The 15,717-nt window shown below is 35.9% G+C and overlaps 1 protein-coding gene across 1 annotated transcript in view; it reads left to right on the top strand.

The window, feature by feature from the left end:
* Positions 1–15,717, top strand: part of ttc6 (tetratricopeptide repeat domain 6) — a gene marked incomplete at its 5' end in the record, with an annotated part of 28,465 nt that overhangs the window by 4,705 nt on the left and 8,043 nt on the right. Inside the window, 21 exons of the mRNA XM_016274097.1 lie at positions 2–161; positions 700–804; positions 1,341–1,433; positions 2,372–2,461; positions 2,844–3,217; positions 3,463–3,916; positions 4,144–4,270; positions 5,289–5,464; positions 6,715–6,851; positions 6,980–7,149; positions 9,844–9,964; positions 10,202–10,361; positions 11,369–11,451; positions 11,875–11,951; positions 12,179–12,336; positions 13,903–14,037; positions 14,254–14,430; positions 14,520–14,660; positions 14,765–14,878; positions 15,058–15,177; positions 15,603–15,676. Of these exons, the coding sequence (XP_016129583.1) occupies positions 2–161; positions 700–804; positions 1,341–1,433; positions 2,372–2,461; positions 2,844–3,217; positions 3,463–3,916; positions 4,144–4,270; positions 5,289–5,464; positions 6,715–6,851; positions 6,980–7,149; positions 9,844–9,964; positions 10,202–10,361; positions 11,369–11,451; positions 11,875–11,951; positions 12,179–12,336; positions 13,903–14,037; positions 14,254–14,430; positions 14,520–14,660; positions 14,765–14,878; positions 15,058–15,177; positions 15,603–15,676 (3,246 nt within the window). The remainder of the gene's footprint in view (position 1; positions 162–699; positions 805–1,340; positions 1,434–2,371; positions 2,462–2,843; positions 3,218–3,462; positions 3,917–4,143; positions 4,271–5,288; positions 5,465–6,714; positions 6,852–6,979; positions 7,150–9,843; positions 9,965–10,201; positions 10,362–11,368; positions 11,452–11,874; positions 11,952–12,178; positions 12,337–13,902; positions 14,038–14,253; positions 14,431–14,519; positions 14,661–14,764; positions 14,879–15,057; positions 15,178–15,602; positions 15,677–15,717) is intronic.

Genomic DNA, 15,717 nt, shown 5'->3' with positions numbered 1-15,717 from the left:
GGCTGGTGTGTGAAGGTGTTTCTGTTGCTTCTACTGGGGTTTCGGCACAGACAGACTGCATTTCCCACATGCCTAAACAGACGTCAGATACTTTGGAGGATTGGCAGAGAATAGCAGAGTTTTACGTGGAGAGACCAAGGATTATGATGTGTGGACGTGCTGTAAGAAAGATCTATTATTTTATGACTCACCGTCAGTGGCTTTCATCAAAGTGACTAATGCGTGACATTGACAACTAGATGTGATAAATTAAAACCAATGCTCCAGTTTTAAGGAAGTATAGGCAAAACTGTTTTGCTTGACAGAGGCAGTGATTTATGATAGCATAATTATGCTATTTAGTGCATTATCAAATATGCAATAAAGGTTTAGTTAAAATTGACTTTTTAAGTCTGTTACCTTTCTTCAATACATTATATGTAAAACACTTGTTTATGTTCATTCAAACATAGTCAGACTATTTTTCTCCCACTGTACTTGTAATATTATGTCAGTAGATGGCATTAGACCATGCCAGTTCTATTTTCCCAATATAATTAACAGATGAATTAAAGATGTACACATTTCTTAATGTTCAAGCTCTTGGGTTATTATTATTAGACTGTTGCATAAGCCCAATGAACATCATTAGAATTCTTTTATTTGATTTTTAACAGCTCTTTCCAACATCCAATTATTGTAATTCTTTATTTCTCATAGGCAACATTGGGTCCCAGTGAGCTCAGAATGTTCTGGAGCCCAGCACCTCCTAAATTCATCTGCGCACCCTGTGTTATGAAAGACACACTTTTCCCCAAATACCAGGTATAGAGGCACCATTAACAGACTTGTGCTTCCATCTCAGTGTGCTGGGACGTTTAACAGCACCTTTTTGCTGCAGAAATCACTGCATGCTTCCTCCCATCAGCTTCTTGCATTTATGCTGTAGACTTCTGCATTCAGAGAAGATCCCAGAGTAGCTCTGTGTCTCTACACTAACAATGATACATGCTTTCTCTCTGTTATTATCTTGATTTGAATGCAATTTTCTTGTAAGCGAATAATAAAAGAGAAATGGGGTGAAGCACTTGAGGATGATCTTGTCAAGACTTTAAATTAAAAAATGAGCACTTGACTTACATATTAATGCCTGCAATTCACATAATTTATAGCTATTAATGTAATCTCAAGGATATTTCCTTTGAGCTTGCTCATGCTGGGAATATTAAATTCCTCATGTTACTTTCTGATAAGGAAAATAACTGAAGTGAAATCTTGTTCCAGTGTTATACACTTTTATGCTGTAAAGTCACTGCTCTAGATTACATTTTTATACATTTTTGTATCCTCGGATAACCCAGGCAGACCTGTGCAAAGAGAATCTGTTGGATGAGCTGCACAATGTGGAGGAGTCAGTTAGCCATGTGATGGACACAGAACAGGTTACTTCTGAGGTTTGTGTTTACTTAATTAACCTTAATTAACAGTATAAAGAGGAAGTTTTAGAAAACAAATTTGGAAAACTTTTTTAAAAACAAAAATTAGTTGTGTAATTGACAAAATGACATATCCATGAAACTCTGTACAAACATTTTTGTATTATATTTTTATTATAATGTTTCCATGTATTTATACACTAGCGTTCAAAAGCTTGTGGTCAGTATGATTTTTTTAAATACTTTTTTTAGCGAGGATGCATTCAATTGATCAAATGTGACAGGAAAGGAAATTTATTTGAATTTCAGTTTCAAATATATGCTGTTCTTATTCTATTCTTTTTCTATATTTTTTTTTAATTAAGCATATTTTCAAATTTTTCAACATTCATGATCAGAAATGTTTCTTGAACAGCAAATCGGCATATTAGAATGTTTTCTGAAGGATCATGTGACAGAAGACTGGAGTAATGATCACAGGAATAAATTACATTTTAAATATATTAAAAGTTATTTTGAACTGTAATAATATTTTCCAATGTTATGTTTACTGTGTTTTGATCAAATAAATGCAGCCTTGGTGAGCATAAGAGACTTACTTAAAAAAAGAATTTAAAAATCAATTCCAAACTTTTTTAACAATAGTAAATACTATTTAATATGTGATAAATATTCCAGTCTCTACATGCGTAATATTTAGGCTATACATGCATAGTTTTTATAGAAGAATTAGGAAACTATTTAAATTAGGTTTTGAAGCAGTATAGAATGTCACAATGCAGAACTCTGCTGTGCCAACTTTTCATATTTGTCTCCATACATACAAGAAAGGAAGAAAACAAGAAAAGAAAAAATTGTTAGTTTGCTTTCATGTCACTACCTCCAGTGAATTATCAAGACCGTTTTCTGAATAACACTGTGTTGGACACCCTCTAAAAACTTGACCTTGTCCCCAGGAAAATGGCTCGCCTATTAAGTGTAAGTCTGTGGCAGACTTCAGAACAACAGCTTCACCGAATCTCTCTGGGCTCATCTCAGCAGAACAGGTTAGAAGTCTATTCTAGTTTTGATGTTGTTTGATATTTGATGAATTCCTAGTACTTTTTTTTATTAGTTAACCTTGCCTCTTCTTATATAAAGCTAGACTCTCAGTAAGATAACAACTGTGCTCCTTTCTCTGTTTGGGAGTTTAGCTACCAATGCCTTATATTTTTCACCTTTCCTAGACCAAATTTCAGTTTCTACAACTAACAGATCTTTTTTTGTAATATTTATTCGGTGTAGCCTATATGTTATATAAAGTACTTAAAACGGTTCAGTATTTTTAATGTAACACTTGGATGCAAGTTGTTCTGCGGCATTGTAGAACAAATGAGTGCAACCAGACTTTCACCTCTTGTAATATCCTGTCTCCCCTCTGGGTTTTAGGCAAGACGGCCTAGCTCTGCCCCGCACTTAACCCCAGATCTTGAGCCCCATCTTCGGCTGCAGTCCGACTTCACCAGCCTTTCCCAGGAGCTGGAGCATGTGCGGTGGCAGCGGCAACAGAACTCAATCTGTGCAGCTCTGGCCAAAGAATCCCCATCCAATGCCAAACAGACAAAGCTTCAGGAGGTTCGCACAGAGCCCAACTCATCAGAGCAGCCCTGCCAGGTCCCAAACCATAGGAGGAACAAAGGCAAAGAGAGGGCAAGGGTGTCCCATTTCAAACGCAGGGCCAAGAAAAGAGGAAAAACACTCAGCTCCGTCAAGATGGCCAATGTTTGGAAAAAACTGAGAGAGCCATCACGGACACTAACAAGGTTTTAGTGTGATATAAATATAACAATATATATAACAAGCCAATGATATAAAACAGACTTTTACAGCAATTTATGATGCAGTACATATTGTATTAGGGTGTATCTCATAAATAATCTAAAAGGAATATTTCTGTCCAGTTAGTATTCTAAAAGGAACTGTTTTGAACATCATTCTTTCAACTTTTTAAGTCTGTTGTGATGTTTGCATTAATAATGTGTTTATCTTTCCTATTATTCTCCAAAAGGAGTGAGTCTCTGTGTCAGTTACCATGGGAGTCTAAAACCTCCAAAGGGCAATTTTCACCCCTCCTCTGCCCCAGTCTGCCCATGCTCCTGGATTTTGAGACCTTTGCCACAGATCATGGTGGGATACCTGATACGACACCACCCCGAGAGTGGGTCAGAGACATATGGGACACCTGGTTTGACGAGGTCTTTCCCCCTCTGGAAAATCTCCAGAGTGCAGGCTCTTTTCCTGGTGGTCTGGAGGAGAACCAGCTTCCACAGGATGAGATCCAGGATCTGGACAAAGTGGTTTTGGATGAAGGTCTCAATACAGTTGATTTGGAGCATGAAGTGGCCAAGCTGACCCAAACTTTGACTGAAAGTGGAAACTACAGTGCCTTCGACTGTTGTCGCCGTGGAGCACTTTACATCAAACTTGGTTATCTCAACCAGGCCCTTGAAGATCTCAATGCTGTAAGCCTTATTTTCTGGTCTTTTATTAGTGATGCATGCTAAAGTAAGCATAATTATTACTGTTGCTCATAAGATTTTTTTTTCAATGTTAGCTCATTACAAAATGGTTTATTTCAGAAATTATTAATCCAAACAAACCTGAACAGAATGTTCTACAGATGCAACCTGATTTTCTGCTTAGTTTATTGTGTACTAATGATTGATCTGTTGTTTTTCTATTTTTAAAGGCCATCTCCCTGGAGCCCCATTTACTGGATGCCTACTGGCACAGACACCAAATCTACCTGCTGAGAAACGACCCCGATAGAGCTCTGGACGATCTAAACGTCATCGTTGAGAACAAGAAACATGCAGGTGTGTGCATGAGTCCACTTACATTACCAGACAGCAGGGCGACAAGATACTGATGCAATAATAGTGTGTGCTATCTGACCTCTGTATTGGACAAAACAGAACCTATATCAAACCAAGACGTCATGTTTTGAAATAAAAATATTTGATGTGCTTACTCCAATGACATACTCCAATGTTTGCATTGCTGAGCTTCCTCCTCTGTTCACAGAGATCATTTATGCAAAGTAAATTCTTAAAACAGGTCTTTCAGAAAAAAAACCCCAAAATGAATATTTGAAATGCTAGCTGAGCAACTGAATTTATATTTGAAGCACAAAAATTATTAAACGGAAATAAATAACTAAAACGCCAAGACGTCATGTTTTGAAATAAAAATATTTGATGTGCTTACTCCAATGACATACTCCAATGTTTGCATTGCTGAGCTTCCTCCTCTGTTCACAGAGATCATTTATGCAAAGTAAATTCTTAAAACAGGTCTTTCAGAAAAAAAACCCAAAATGAATATTTGAAATGCTAGCTGAGCAACTGAATTTATATTTGAAGCACAAAAATTATTAAACGGAAATAAATAACTAAAACTCGAAATAAAAATAAACCTATGATAATTAAAATGGACAAATTGGCAAAATTACTAAAAATTTAATTAAAAAACAAAAATAATAAAATAAAAGCTAATTCAAAATTTGAATAAATAAAAATTTGAATTGTATATATAAGTAGTACTAAAATAACACTGATTCAGAATTTGTCGTGATTATGATGTGATAACCATGAGCGCATCAACATATGACCTGCCACGTTATAATAAAAAGTTGCATTATAATATACAGTAAATGCCCACTCAGTGTTCATCAGCCTGGCCCTAGTCTTAAAGGCTATAAACAGCCTGTTTAATTGTAAAGGTAAAAGAGAATGTAAAATGCTCATGTAATTGTAAATTATTATATTTCTGGTGAACAAAACCTTCTTCAGAACAAAGTGTAGAAACTCATGACTGATGCCAAATGTGTTTCAGGCGCCTTCATGTCTACAGCAGAAATCTACAAACAAAGAGGGGATACCACACTGGCTCTATTCAGCTACACCCAAGCCATCAAAGTCAAGCCAGATGATGCAGAGATCTATTTTAAGAGGGCAAAGATGTATGAAAAGATGGGCGAGATACTGCTGGCCATGGATGACTATGTCAAAGTGAGCCCTATGAAACAATATAATTAGATTTTCCAGAAGCAAAAACCAGTGCTTGCAAGGTGATGTGTAATAGAATAATCACAATTAACTATGACTCGTAAATCAAAACAGGTAGATTTTGAACATTAATCTTCGTTTAGCTATTTCTTAAAGCTGTCATACATGAGGAATTCAATTTTCCTTGACCTATTGAGATAAATTAGTTTATTTTATTATGAAAATATACAGTCCTGTAACTTACAGAAGTGAAGATTTCTCCAATTCTCCCAAGACCACATATTGAACCTGAGCAGCAAAAACAACTCTGAGTTTCTGAATCTGAGTTATGAAAGTATTTTTTCATAGTGCAATAAACTATTTTTCTTATAAAATCTTTTATAATGTCAGCAAAGCCTATTCGATATCCAGAAGTGTGACATTTTGACATCCCTAGAAGGTACTGTAAGTAGGACAGATACATATTCCTCTTCCACGTTTTTGCTTGTGGCTGCTTGTTACTGTTTTATTGATTGATTTTTACTTCTTATGCTTTTTATATTCTGACGTGTGAAGTACTTAATATACGCGTGAGCAGCATTTAATATATGAAAGGTGCTGTACAGTCAAAATGTAATATAATTATCATTCTCAAACACCAAAAGAAATGCAGATAAGAGTTAAATGTGGAAAAATTGTTCCTGTCTGTGTGTAGCACCTGCATATCCTTGCTGCAGTCTGATATTACCAGTTTGTGCAGCACATTTCAGCATGAATTGTTTTGTGAACCTGTCAGAATGTGATACAGGCTTTGCAACAAGGCTGTTGGGAGAGTCAAAATCATCTGCAAAGTGCAGCTTCTCACTTCACTTAATGATTCACTTAATGGTCCGTTTTAATCTCAGAGAAAAGGTGGGAAATAGATTTGTAAAAAAAAAAAAATAAGTAGACCTATTTTTAACTAAATAAAAGATGTTTGAATGGAATCTGTACATTTTTTGCATTGCAAGCACTGTCAGAAGGCTTTTTGAATTGGTGTTTTCCAGGTGTTATTTTTGCACTCTTTAATCACTGTAATTAGCTTGTACTAGCTTTAGTGGACGGAACTAGTCGGTTTTTCAAAGCTTATCTGAGCAGAACACAGTTGGCTATAAATATAAATCCAAGATCTGTTTGAGTTCGCAAAAGAGTGCTGATAATGCTGATTATAGAAAATTGTTGCTTAAGTATTGGCTCAGTGATTACAATTCACATGGAACCTTTGTGACCCCTAGACCTTCACCATCGACTCTACAAGGACTGATGCAATGATGATCCATGGAATACAGCTCTTCAACACCTCCAAATGGATGCAGGCCCTGGAAGACTTCTCCCTGCTGCTGAAGCAAGAACCTTGGAATGCTACAGCCAGGTCAGGATTATAATGAGGGTTATAAACCTCATTCAGCATGCTTTGTGTTTGATTTCCACTAAAAAATAATTACTTCACCTCTTCGCTGATGTGTATATCCAATTATAGTTTTTTTCCACTCACTGCAGAACATACAGAGGAAGGATCTATATCATGCTGGGTCAGTTTGAGAAGTCTATCGAGGACTTTTCTCTGGCTGTGCACTTGGATCCCAGTAGCTGGTTGGCGTTTTACCACAGAGGGTGTCTGCTGAGGGAGATAATGCCTCATATGGCCTTAAGGGACCTCAGCACATCTGGTAACACGTACATGCTTAATATAACACATGAAAATGTGCAATTTTCACAGTTTCACAGTTACTCAATATACAGACATAGTACTTTGCCAACATTTTGAGGCAGACTGATGCCCATGGGTATGTTTAAGTAAAATGTTGAGGTCTGACAACCTGAAAAACGCAGGATGATTAGATAGATGGTTCAGTCATGGTTGTTGATTTTGTGATGTCATATACAAACAGATTTCTGAATGACACATTTTTTAGCTTAGATTTCATAAATGGTCTTGGGAGGGAAATCCTGTTTTCCATATTATGTCTCCATGTCTTTGATCTAAATCTTTAAAGAAAGCCATTTTGCACACGGTTATGCACCATCAATGGGGCCACTCTAATAACATCTCATGGCAGGCAGCTGCATCTGTTGCATCAGGTCATATGAGGATATTAATATCACTACTTAGCCAGCAGAACAAATAAGAGCCATCAAGTCTTATTGTACATGATTTTGGCAGCTGTAATCTGCTGCTTTGATCTCTGAAGATTGGAGAAATATTTTGTCAGCGTTGTCTACTGCAAACTGAACAGCTTCATCAGTAAAGTGTTTCACACTGCCCACCTCGTCAAGCACTGTGGTGCTGTGTAACAGGAGTGTAGGCATGAGTAGAGCTTCGTCACTGAGCCTATTTTTGTGACATGTACCATGCAGAAAATAAGCCAATTTATCAACATAAACTTTTGCAGTATATGAAGCAATATAAATATTGGAGCAAACCAGTCACCCATTGTCAGGATTGATGCTACATGTTTGCAGCACTTTGAATTTCATTTCATCTGAATAAATTACAACGGCCTGCATCATATATGCTGAATGAAATCCAGTACTCATTTCTTACAAATATTTTGGGGTGCTGATTCCAAAAATAGTGCCCGTTTTGCTGTAGCATGTCACACTTTCTCACAAAATATGATGCATTTCCTAACATTTTGGCTTTTGGCAACCTTTATAAAGTGAAAACGTCTTGTTTTCTCCATTAATCACCAGACAAATTGCCACAAATACAGGTGCATCTCAATAAATTAGAATGTCGTGGAAAAGTTCATTTATTTCAGTAATTCAAATCAAAATTGTGAAACTCGTGTATTAAATCAATTCAATGCACACAGACTGAAGTAGTTTAAGTTCTTTTAATTGTGATGATTTTGGCTCACATTTAACAAAAACCCACCAATTCACTATCTCAACAAATTAGAATATGGTGACATGCCAATCAGCTAATCAGCTCAAAACACCTGCAAAGGTTTCCTGAGCCTTCAAAATGATCTCTCAGTTTGGTTCACTAGGCTACACAATCATGGGGAAGACTGCTGATCTGACAGTTGTCCAGAAGACAATCATTGACCCCCTTCACAAGGAGTGTAAGCCTGGAAGGGTGGAGAAGCTCATAGCCCAAGTTGCTTGAAGTTCAGTGTTACGTTTCCACAGTCTGTGATGATTTGGGGTGTAATGTCATCTGCTGGTGTTGGTCCATTGTGTTTTTTGAAAACCAACGTCACTGCACCCGTTTACCAAGAAATTTTAGAGCACTTCATGCTTCCTTCTGCTGACCAGCTTTTTGAAGATGCTGATTTCATTTTCCAGCAGGATTTGGCACATGCCCACACTGCCAAAAGCACCAAAAGTTGGTTAAATGACCATGGTGTTGGTGTGCTTGACTGGCCAGCAAACTCGCCAGACCTGAACCCTATAGAGAATCTATGGGGTATTGTCAAGAGTAAAATGAGAAACAAGAGACCAAAAATGCAGATGAGCTGAAGGCCACTGTTTTTTTATTGGTCTTATGAAGTATTCTAATTTGTTGAGATTGTGAATTGGTGGGTTTTTGTTAAATGTGAGCCAAAATCATCACAATTAAAAGAACCAAAGACTTAAACTACTTCAGTCTGTGTGCATTGAATTTATTTAATACACAAGTTTCACAATTTGAGTTGAATTACTGAAATAAATAAACTTTTCCACGACATTCTAATTTATTGAGATGCACCTGTACATGGTTCCTGTCTTCCTCTGAGCCAGGTTACAACTATTTCTTCACTTCACCACCATTTTTCAGATACATGAATGATTATGAAGACATTATTTTATGCCTTATACTGATTTTGCAGATTGCAAGTTAAATGATAGATTTTGAATACTTCTTTTTGTAATTAAAACCAACACTTTTGGCTGCTTTTCTTATTTTTATAAGTGCATTAAAGCTGATAAATACATATAATTTGAACAATCATTCTTATTTTGTTTAATAAACTGTATGTGATGGAAAGTTTTTAGTGGTTTTTTTAAAACCAGCATCATCAAAATAGGTAATATTAGGCCTTTTTACAAATCAGCAGAAATTGTATTAACTTGTATTCATTCTCAGTGGCCAACTCCTGATAACTTTTTTATACTGTGCTGCTGTAATTAATTAAATACTCAAAGCAGTTACATAGAAATCACTCTTATCTTTTGTATAGAGCCATAGAGTGCTCATGTCAGCACTCTGAGCTACTGTATTACAATATCTACACTATGATTTATTGCCAGATACAGATAATGAAAGTGGTACATTGGAGACCATATGCCTGAACTTTGTGCTGAATAGTAAAATCAAATACTTTCAAAGCCAGGCCCTCTCATTAGCCATGTTTGATCTGTATATGTGTGTGTTATAGTTCTCATCAATGACAGTGCAGAAAACCTCAGTGCATTCCTGCACCGCGGTCAGGTCTACATGACGCTGCGGCGTTGGCGGCAGGCTATGGCTGACTTTGAAGCTGTGATCAAACTTGACAGGTGATGTTCCAGCCTCCTCCACTCTGTGACGAAAAGACCTTCATTTTCTTTTGTTGCACCAGTGCAGCAGGCCATAGTTGAGGATAAAATTACTGAAGAATGAAACTCTTTGAAAGTTACTTTTCAAAAGATATTTTCTTGGTAAAAAGTGAGACCAAGTCTCTGAGCAGCTTATTTAAAATCAATGAAATCATATCTGAGTCATCATCTCTTCTCTCTGTGTGCACCTCTCTAAAGTCACAGCAGATTTGCGGCTGTTGCCCACGTCAGTTTGGGACTGATCTGTATGCTGAATATGGGCCGACAATATGAGGCCATCAGAAGGTTCAGTAATGCATTGAAGGAGGACCCCACCTATGTAAAAGCCTACGTATGCCGGGCCAGAGCCTATTTCAACGTAAGCGGCTGTTATATGGATGATTTGGACTGCCACATAAAAATATGAACAAATTTATTATCGATGTATTTAAAATAAAAAGCATAACTGTTACTATTGTGTATAGATCTTAATCAGGGTATCACCATATTTAATTTTTAGCAGGAATGAAAACAAAGCTGTGAGGAATAGAAGTACAGTGCATTCAACAGACTGTACTGTTGTTTAACAACAAACTGATTGTTCAGCTGACAAAACCTCTTTAAAAAGACTTTCAGTTGATAAAAACTACATAAAACAGTTTTGAAAGTTGTGAGTTGTGGAAATTACGTGATTTACGACCTTTATACAGCACATGCCATTGTAAAGACTGTAAGTATGTCACTCACAGCCTCGTTTTCATCTGCATTAAATTCAATATGGCATCTAAGCCGACTAAGATCTATAGTTGTGGTTTGCAATTTAAACAAACCCCAAACCATGTTTGTGCTACAGTATGTTCATAATTAATACTTCAAATCATGCAGCTTGTTGAGTAGGTGTGTTATAATTTTTTCTTGTGTTATGATCTCAATTGCAGGGGAAATAAGTATGTAAATATAAAGAAAAATAAATAAATAAATCCAACAATATGTATTGTTAGACATATTTAATATTCATTTTTACAAATATGTTTTGCTATATTTATACATATAGATATATGTATGTATGTGATAAAAAAGAAGAAAAAAAAGCTTTTAGGGATTTTATTTGACTATGCTTTTCTTTTGTTCTTATTTCCTTTGGTCATTTAACCACATGAACTGATTATTTCTGATTATTGAATCTGATAATAATTTGAATCTGATATTATAACTGATTACTTTTTTTATTTTTATTGTAGAATAAAGCCAGGGGATTATTTCATTTTCAGTTAATACTGTGGATAATGGCATTCCTAGTCCATGTTAATTTGGTTACTAAAATATTTTATTTTAATGTAGATTTTTATAAAACGAACTAAACCAGTGATCTTGTATTTTTCACAGGTGAATAATCTGAGTAGAGCGGTGAAGGATTTGACTCGAGCCATACATATAAAACCAGACGCTTATGATCTGCACATCATGAGGTAATTTGAATTTGCATGTCCTTGATTCTTTTATTAATTTCTAGCTCTTGAGTTGCTGTATGGTTCTTAGGAGATTAAAAACCTAAAATGCTTCCTCTCGGAACCTTATTCAGAATACGACCATGTTTATTCTGACACAAGGCTGTGAAGGATAGAAGTACAGTTTGTTCAATAGGTCTTACTCTTAATTGCGAATATGTCTTCCCGAAATTCCAGTTAAAAAACAGCTGTGGAAATTGGACATAATGTAAAACCTCAAACCAGTGCAACCAACTGAATGGAATTTACTTCTGTCCTTCATTTGTCTTAATTTAAAAATCTAACCTTGACTATGACAACAGTCTATAAAAAACCCTTATTGTTTTTAATTGGTGAAACTCTGCTATAGAAAAAAGTTCTTTAAATTTTTGTGTCCGGTTTTAGAGGGAAGTACTTGTATGAAATGAAACAGTTTGACCTGGCTACCCTCTGTATACGGTATGCAGCGGAAATGAAAACAGGTAATGATCACATAAGTTCATTTCACTCTTCAGCAAATTGCCAGCATACTTTTAGTTCATGAAATATCCCAGCCCTTCTCTCTGCCCATCTTTTAATGAGCATCATTAAATCTTGTTAGGCCACCTGGCCCAACTGAAGGTAAAGTAAATCTTTCAGGGTAATGTGGTTTATGTTGCCATAACAACAACTAGACCCATCTGTAAAGCTCTCCTCCTTTCCGTCACAGCTCTGGGTTTATCACCGGTCCAGCAAGCTGTCGTCCAATCGTTCCTGGGGAACTATGCCAATGCCGTCATCTGTCTCGAGGAAGCGGTCGATTCGTGCCCTTCTCCCCCACACCTCATTCTTCTTGGGAGGACGCTGATGAGGGAGCACAGGTTCAAAGTGAGTCCGAGACTCGTGCAGGGTGTTTCTCGGTCAAGCTTTGTCTGGCAGAATTAAGCCAGCAAAACACCAAACAAACTTTCGAAAGACACCAACACAAACAAGTCATTATTAGTATTACTTTTTCAGCAGCTTTAGAAATACACCAAAGTGATAAACTAGAGGCTGTGCATTACTGTTATTTTTACAGTTATTTGCACTACTGTTCCAACATTTGATTTTTAATCAAAAATGTTTGATCAAAAATACTGTAAAACAGTTAATTTATTTTCAAATTTATTCCTATGATGCAAAGCTGAATTTTCAGCAGTATTACTCCAGTCTTCAGTGTCACATGATCCTTCAGAAATCATTCTAATATGCTGATTTGGTGCTCAAGAAACATTTATTATTATTATTATCAATTTTGAAAACAGTTGTGCAGCTTAATATTTTTGTGTGATTTTTTTTTTTTTCATAAAAAATGCATTTTATACATTTTAAATAAAACAACAAGAATTATATCAAAATATATGCACTGTGGTGCAATTTGTTTCACCATTCTTCACTGAATAGAAAGTTTAAAAGAATAGCATTTATTTGAAATAGAAATCTTTTGTAACATTATAAATGTCTTTACTGTCCCTTCTGATCAGTTTAATGCATCCTTGCTGAATAAAAGTATTAATTTATTTGTACATTTTCTTACTGACCCTAAACGTGTGCACTTGTACACTAGGTACACAGCAGATTATTTTTGTTATTGTGATCTTAATTTATTAAGAAAAAATATGTATTTTATGAAAAAACACAATAAATAATTTGTCTGTTTTAATGTAGTTTGTGACATTAATACAACTATTTTTTTGTTTTTGTTTTACAGCAACTTGGCACACTTTTAGATGTGTGTGCAATTGCTATTTCATGTTTTGTCTTGCTGAACCATTCTAGAATTTAATGAGAAACCTTATTACTACCATAGTTCAAACATTTACACTGCAAAAAATGCTTTTCTAGCTTAGATCTTTTGTCTTGTTTCCAGCCAAAATATCTAAAAATTCTTAAATCAAGAAGGATTTTCTAGACAAGTAAAAATTATTGTCTTGTTTTCAGAAAAAACAAGTCGAATTCAAGTGAGTTTTTGCTTGAAACAAGCAAAGTAATCTGCCAATGGGGTAAGAAAAATAATCTTGTTTTCTGTTTGAAACAAGATTATTTTTCTTACCCCATTGGCGGATTATTTTGCTTGTCTAGAAAATCCTTCTTGATTTAAGAATTTTTAGATATTTTGGCTGTACACAAGTCAAAAGATCTAAGCTAGAAAAGCATTTTTTGCAGTGTGAGCATGGCACTAGCAATGCCAAGATCATGGGTTCGATTCCCAGGGAATGCATGAAAATACATTTTAGAATGTATACCTTGAATGTAATGGATACTTCAGCCAAATGCAAATGCGAAAGTCTTTTTGTCAGCATTCTGTAACTTCCGTTACCTCTTATAAAGCATCTTTTTGTCTGTTAGTAGTAGGCAGTATTGTAACCTATTAATGCTGCAAGTTTTCCATGGTTTATATTATGTCATACACAGGAAGCAGTGGAGAGTTTCAGAAAGGCCCTGTCACTTCTGGGTACCAATAAAACTAAACTCATTACTTCACAAGAGGCTGCGGAGGTCTTCTATCTTATGGGCATATGCTACATGAAACAAATGCTTTTGTTACAGGTAATTCATTGAATGATAAAGTCAATATTAAAACAAATAAAACGTACCCCTTTTGCTTTCTTCAAACATGTTTCTGAATACTACTATGTGTGGTCCAAAAATGATAACACGCGTGTAGCATTTTATCACATCCATAAGATGTAATATTTAAAATCTAAACAGATGGAAACACAACCATATCTGTTACTATTCTCTTATCACCTTTTTTTAATTCAGGAGAGTGAAGACTCTCTTCTCCTCCATGCTTTGGATGCTTTTAACAGCGCTGTGAGCATGAACCCAGACCATGCTGAGGCTCACCATCAGAGAGGACTGTGCCGCGTGCATCTACAAGACTCCACAGGTGTGCAGGACTTTAACAAAGCACTCCAAATCGACCCCAGCCTCTATCAGGTACACCTTGATTCTAGCTCATTGCATGGTCTGTCTGAACTAATAATGTTCTGTGCAATAGGTTCAGAATAACACTTGTTTTTTTCAAGGTGCATCTCAGCCGAGCTGCCCTTTATGGGGCTCAAGGACGATATGCAAAGGCTGTACTCGACTGTAATGAAGCTATCAGGATCCAGCCCAACAGTGTCAAAGCATACTTGTATAAAGGAGCTCTTAAATTCTATTTGAAAGTTAGTAAAAATAGCACAGTTTTGAACATAATTACCTGTCACTTGAGGCTGATGATCTCTATGGTATTTGAGAGAAATGTTGTGCACTTATCATCTTGTTTTAGGCATACAAGAGTGCAGTGGAGGATCTGACAATGGCAATCCAGATGGACAGTGCCTGTTCATTTGCTTACTACAACCGTGGCGTATGTTTTCATGAGCTGCGGGATTATGAACTGGTGACGTTTCTTTTCATTTCCCCGCTTTGCATCCATTTTTTCAAAACGGCAATGTATACAGGATCATAGAGAAACATATACAAATGCAGGATGCTTTTTCATAACAATTGCACTTCTGCATTAGCATTTTAATGCATAGTTGTTCTTTTCCTCCGCATTATTTCTCTTTAATCTTCAAGGCTCTCAGAGACTATAGCATTACGCTGCTCTTGGGCTGTAAGACGGAGCTTGAGCTGAAAGTCTTGATAAACCGTGGCCTTCTTTATGTGGAGCTGAATGACTATGGCAGTGCCCTTCAGGTAGGCCACAGTTATAAAAAAGAAGCATTGATTGCATCAGGCCTGTAATCCGTTTGTCTGTAGGATTTTGAAAGCATATTCATCATGAGATTTATAGTGAGGTTTTTCATATTTGAAAACATATTTCTTGTTTTCATGAAATGTCATTTACAACTCAGTTTTACATCAATAAGTTGACATATTTTGGAGATTTAAAAAAACGGTGTTGTATGAGTTTATCCCATGGGAATTGATTGGATTGTCAGAGTTGCCATTAAATATAAAAAATAAAGCCAGGTGGTTTTAGAGGATGTTTTGGAATAATGTGAACCGATTTTAATAAAGTAAATTTAGTAATTTTTTTGTTAAGTTGACTTTAGTAGCATTTTTATAAAAGCAGTAGTAGTGAAAATAATGTTAGTGAAAATGATTGTCTTTTGCTTTAGGATTTTAAGGCTGCAGCACAGAAACAACCAGAGGATGTAATAATTCTTCATGCACTGGGAGTTATTCAACACAGGTGTGAATTTATTTTGAGTTATCATTTAGTACGATTGACTG

This window comes from Sinocyclocheilus grahami, unplaced genomic scaffold, assembly GCF_001515645.1.
Source record: "Sinocyclocheilus grahami isolate Dianchi unplaced genomic scaffold, SAMN03320097.WGS_v1.1 scaffold84.1, whole genome shotgun sequence".
NCBI lineage: Eukaryota > Metazoa > Chordata > Actinopteri > Cypriniformes > Cyprinidae > Sinocyclocheilus > Sinocyclocheilus grahami.
This window is presented reverse-complemented; position numbering and strand designations above follow the sequence as displayed.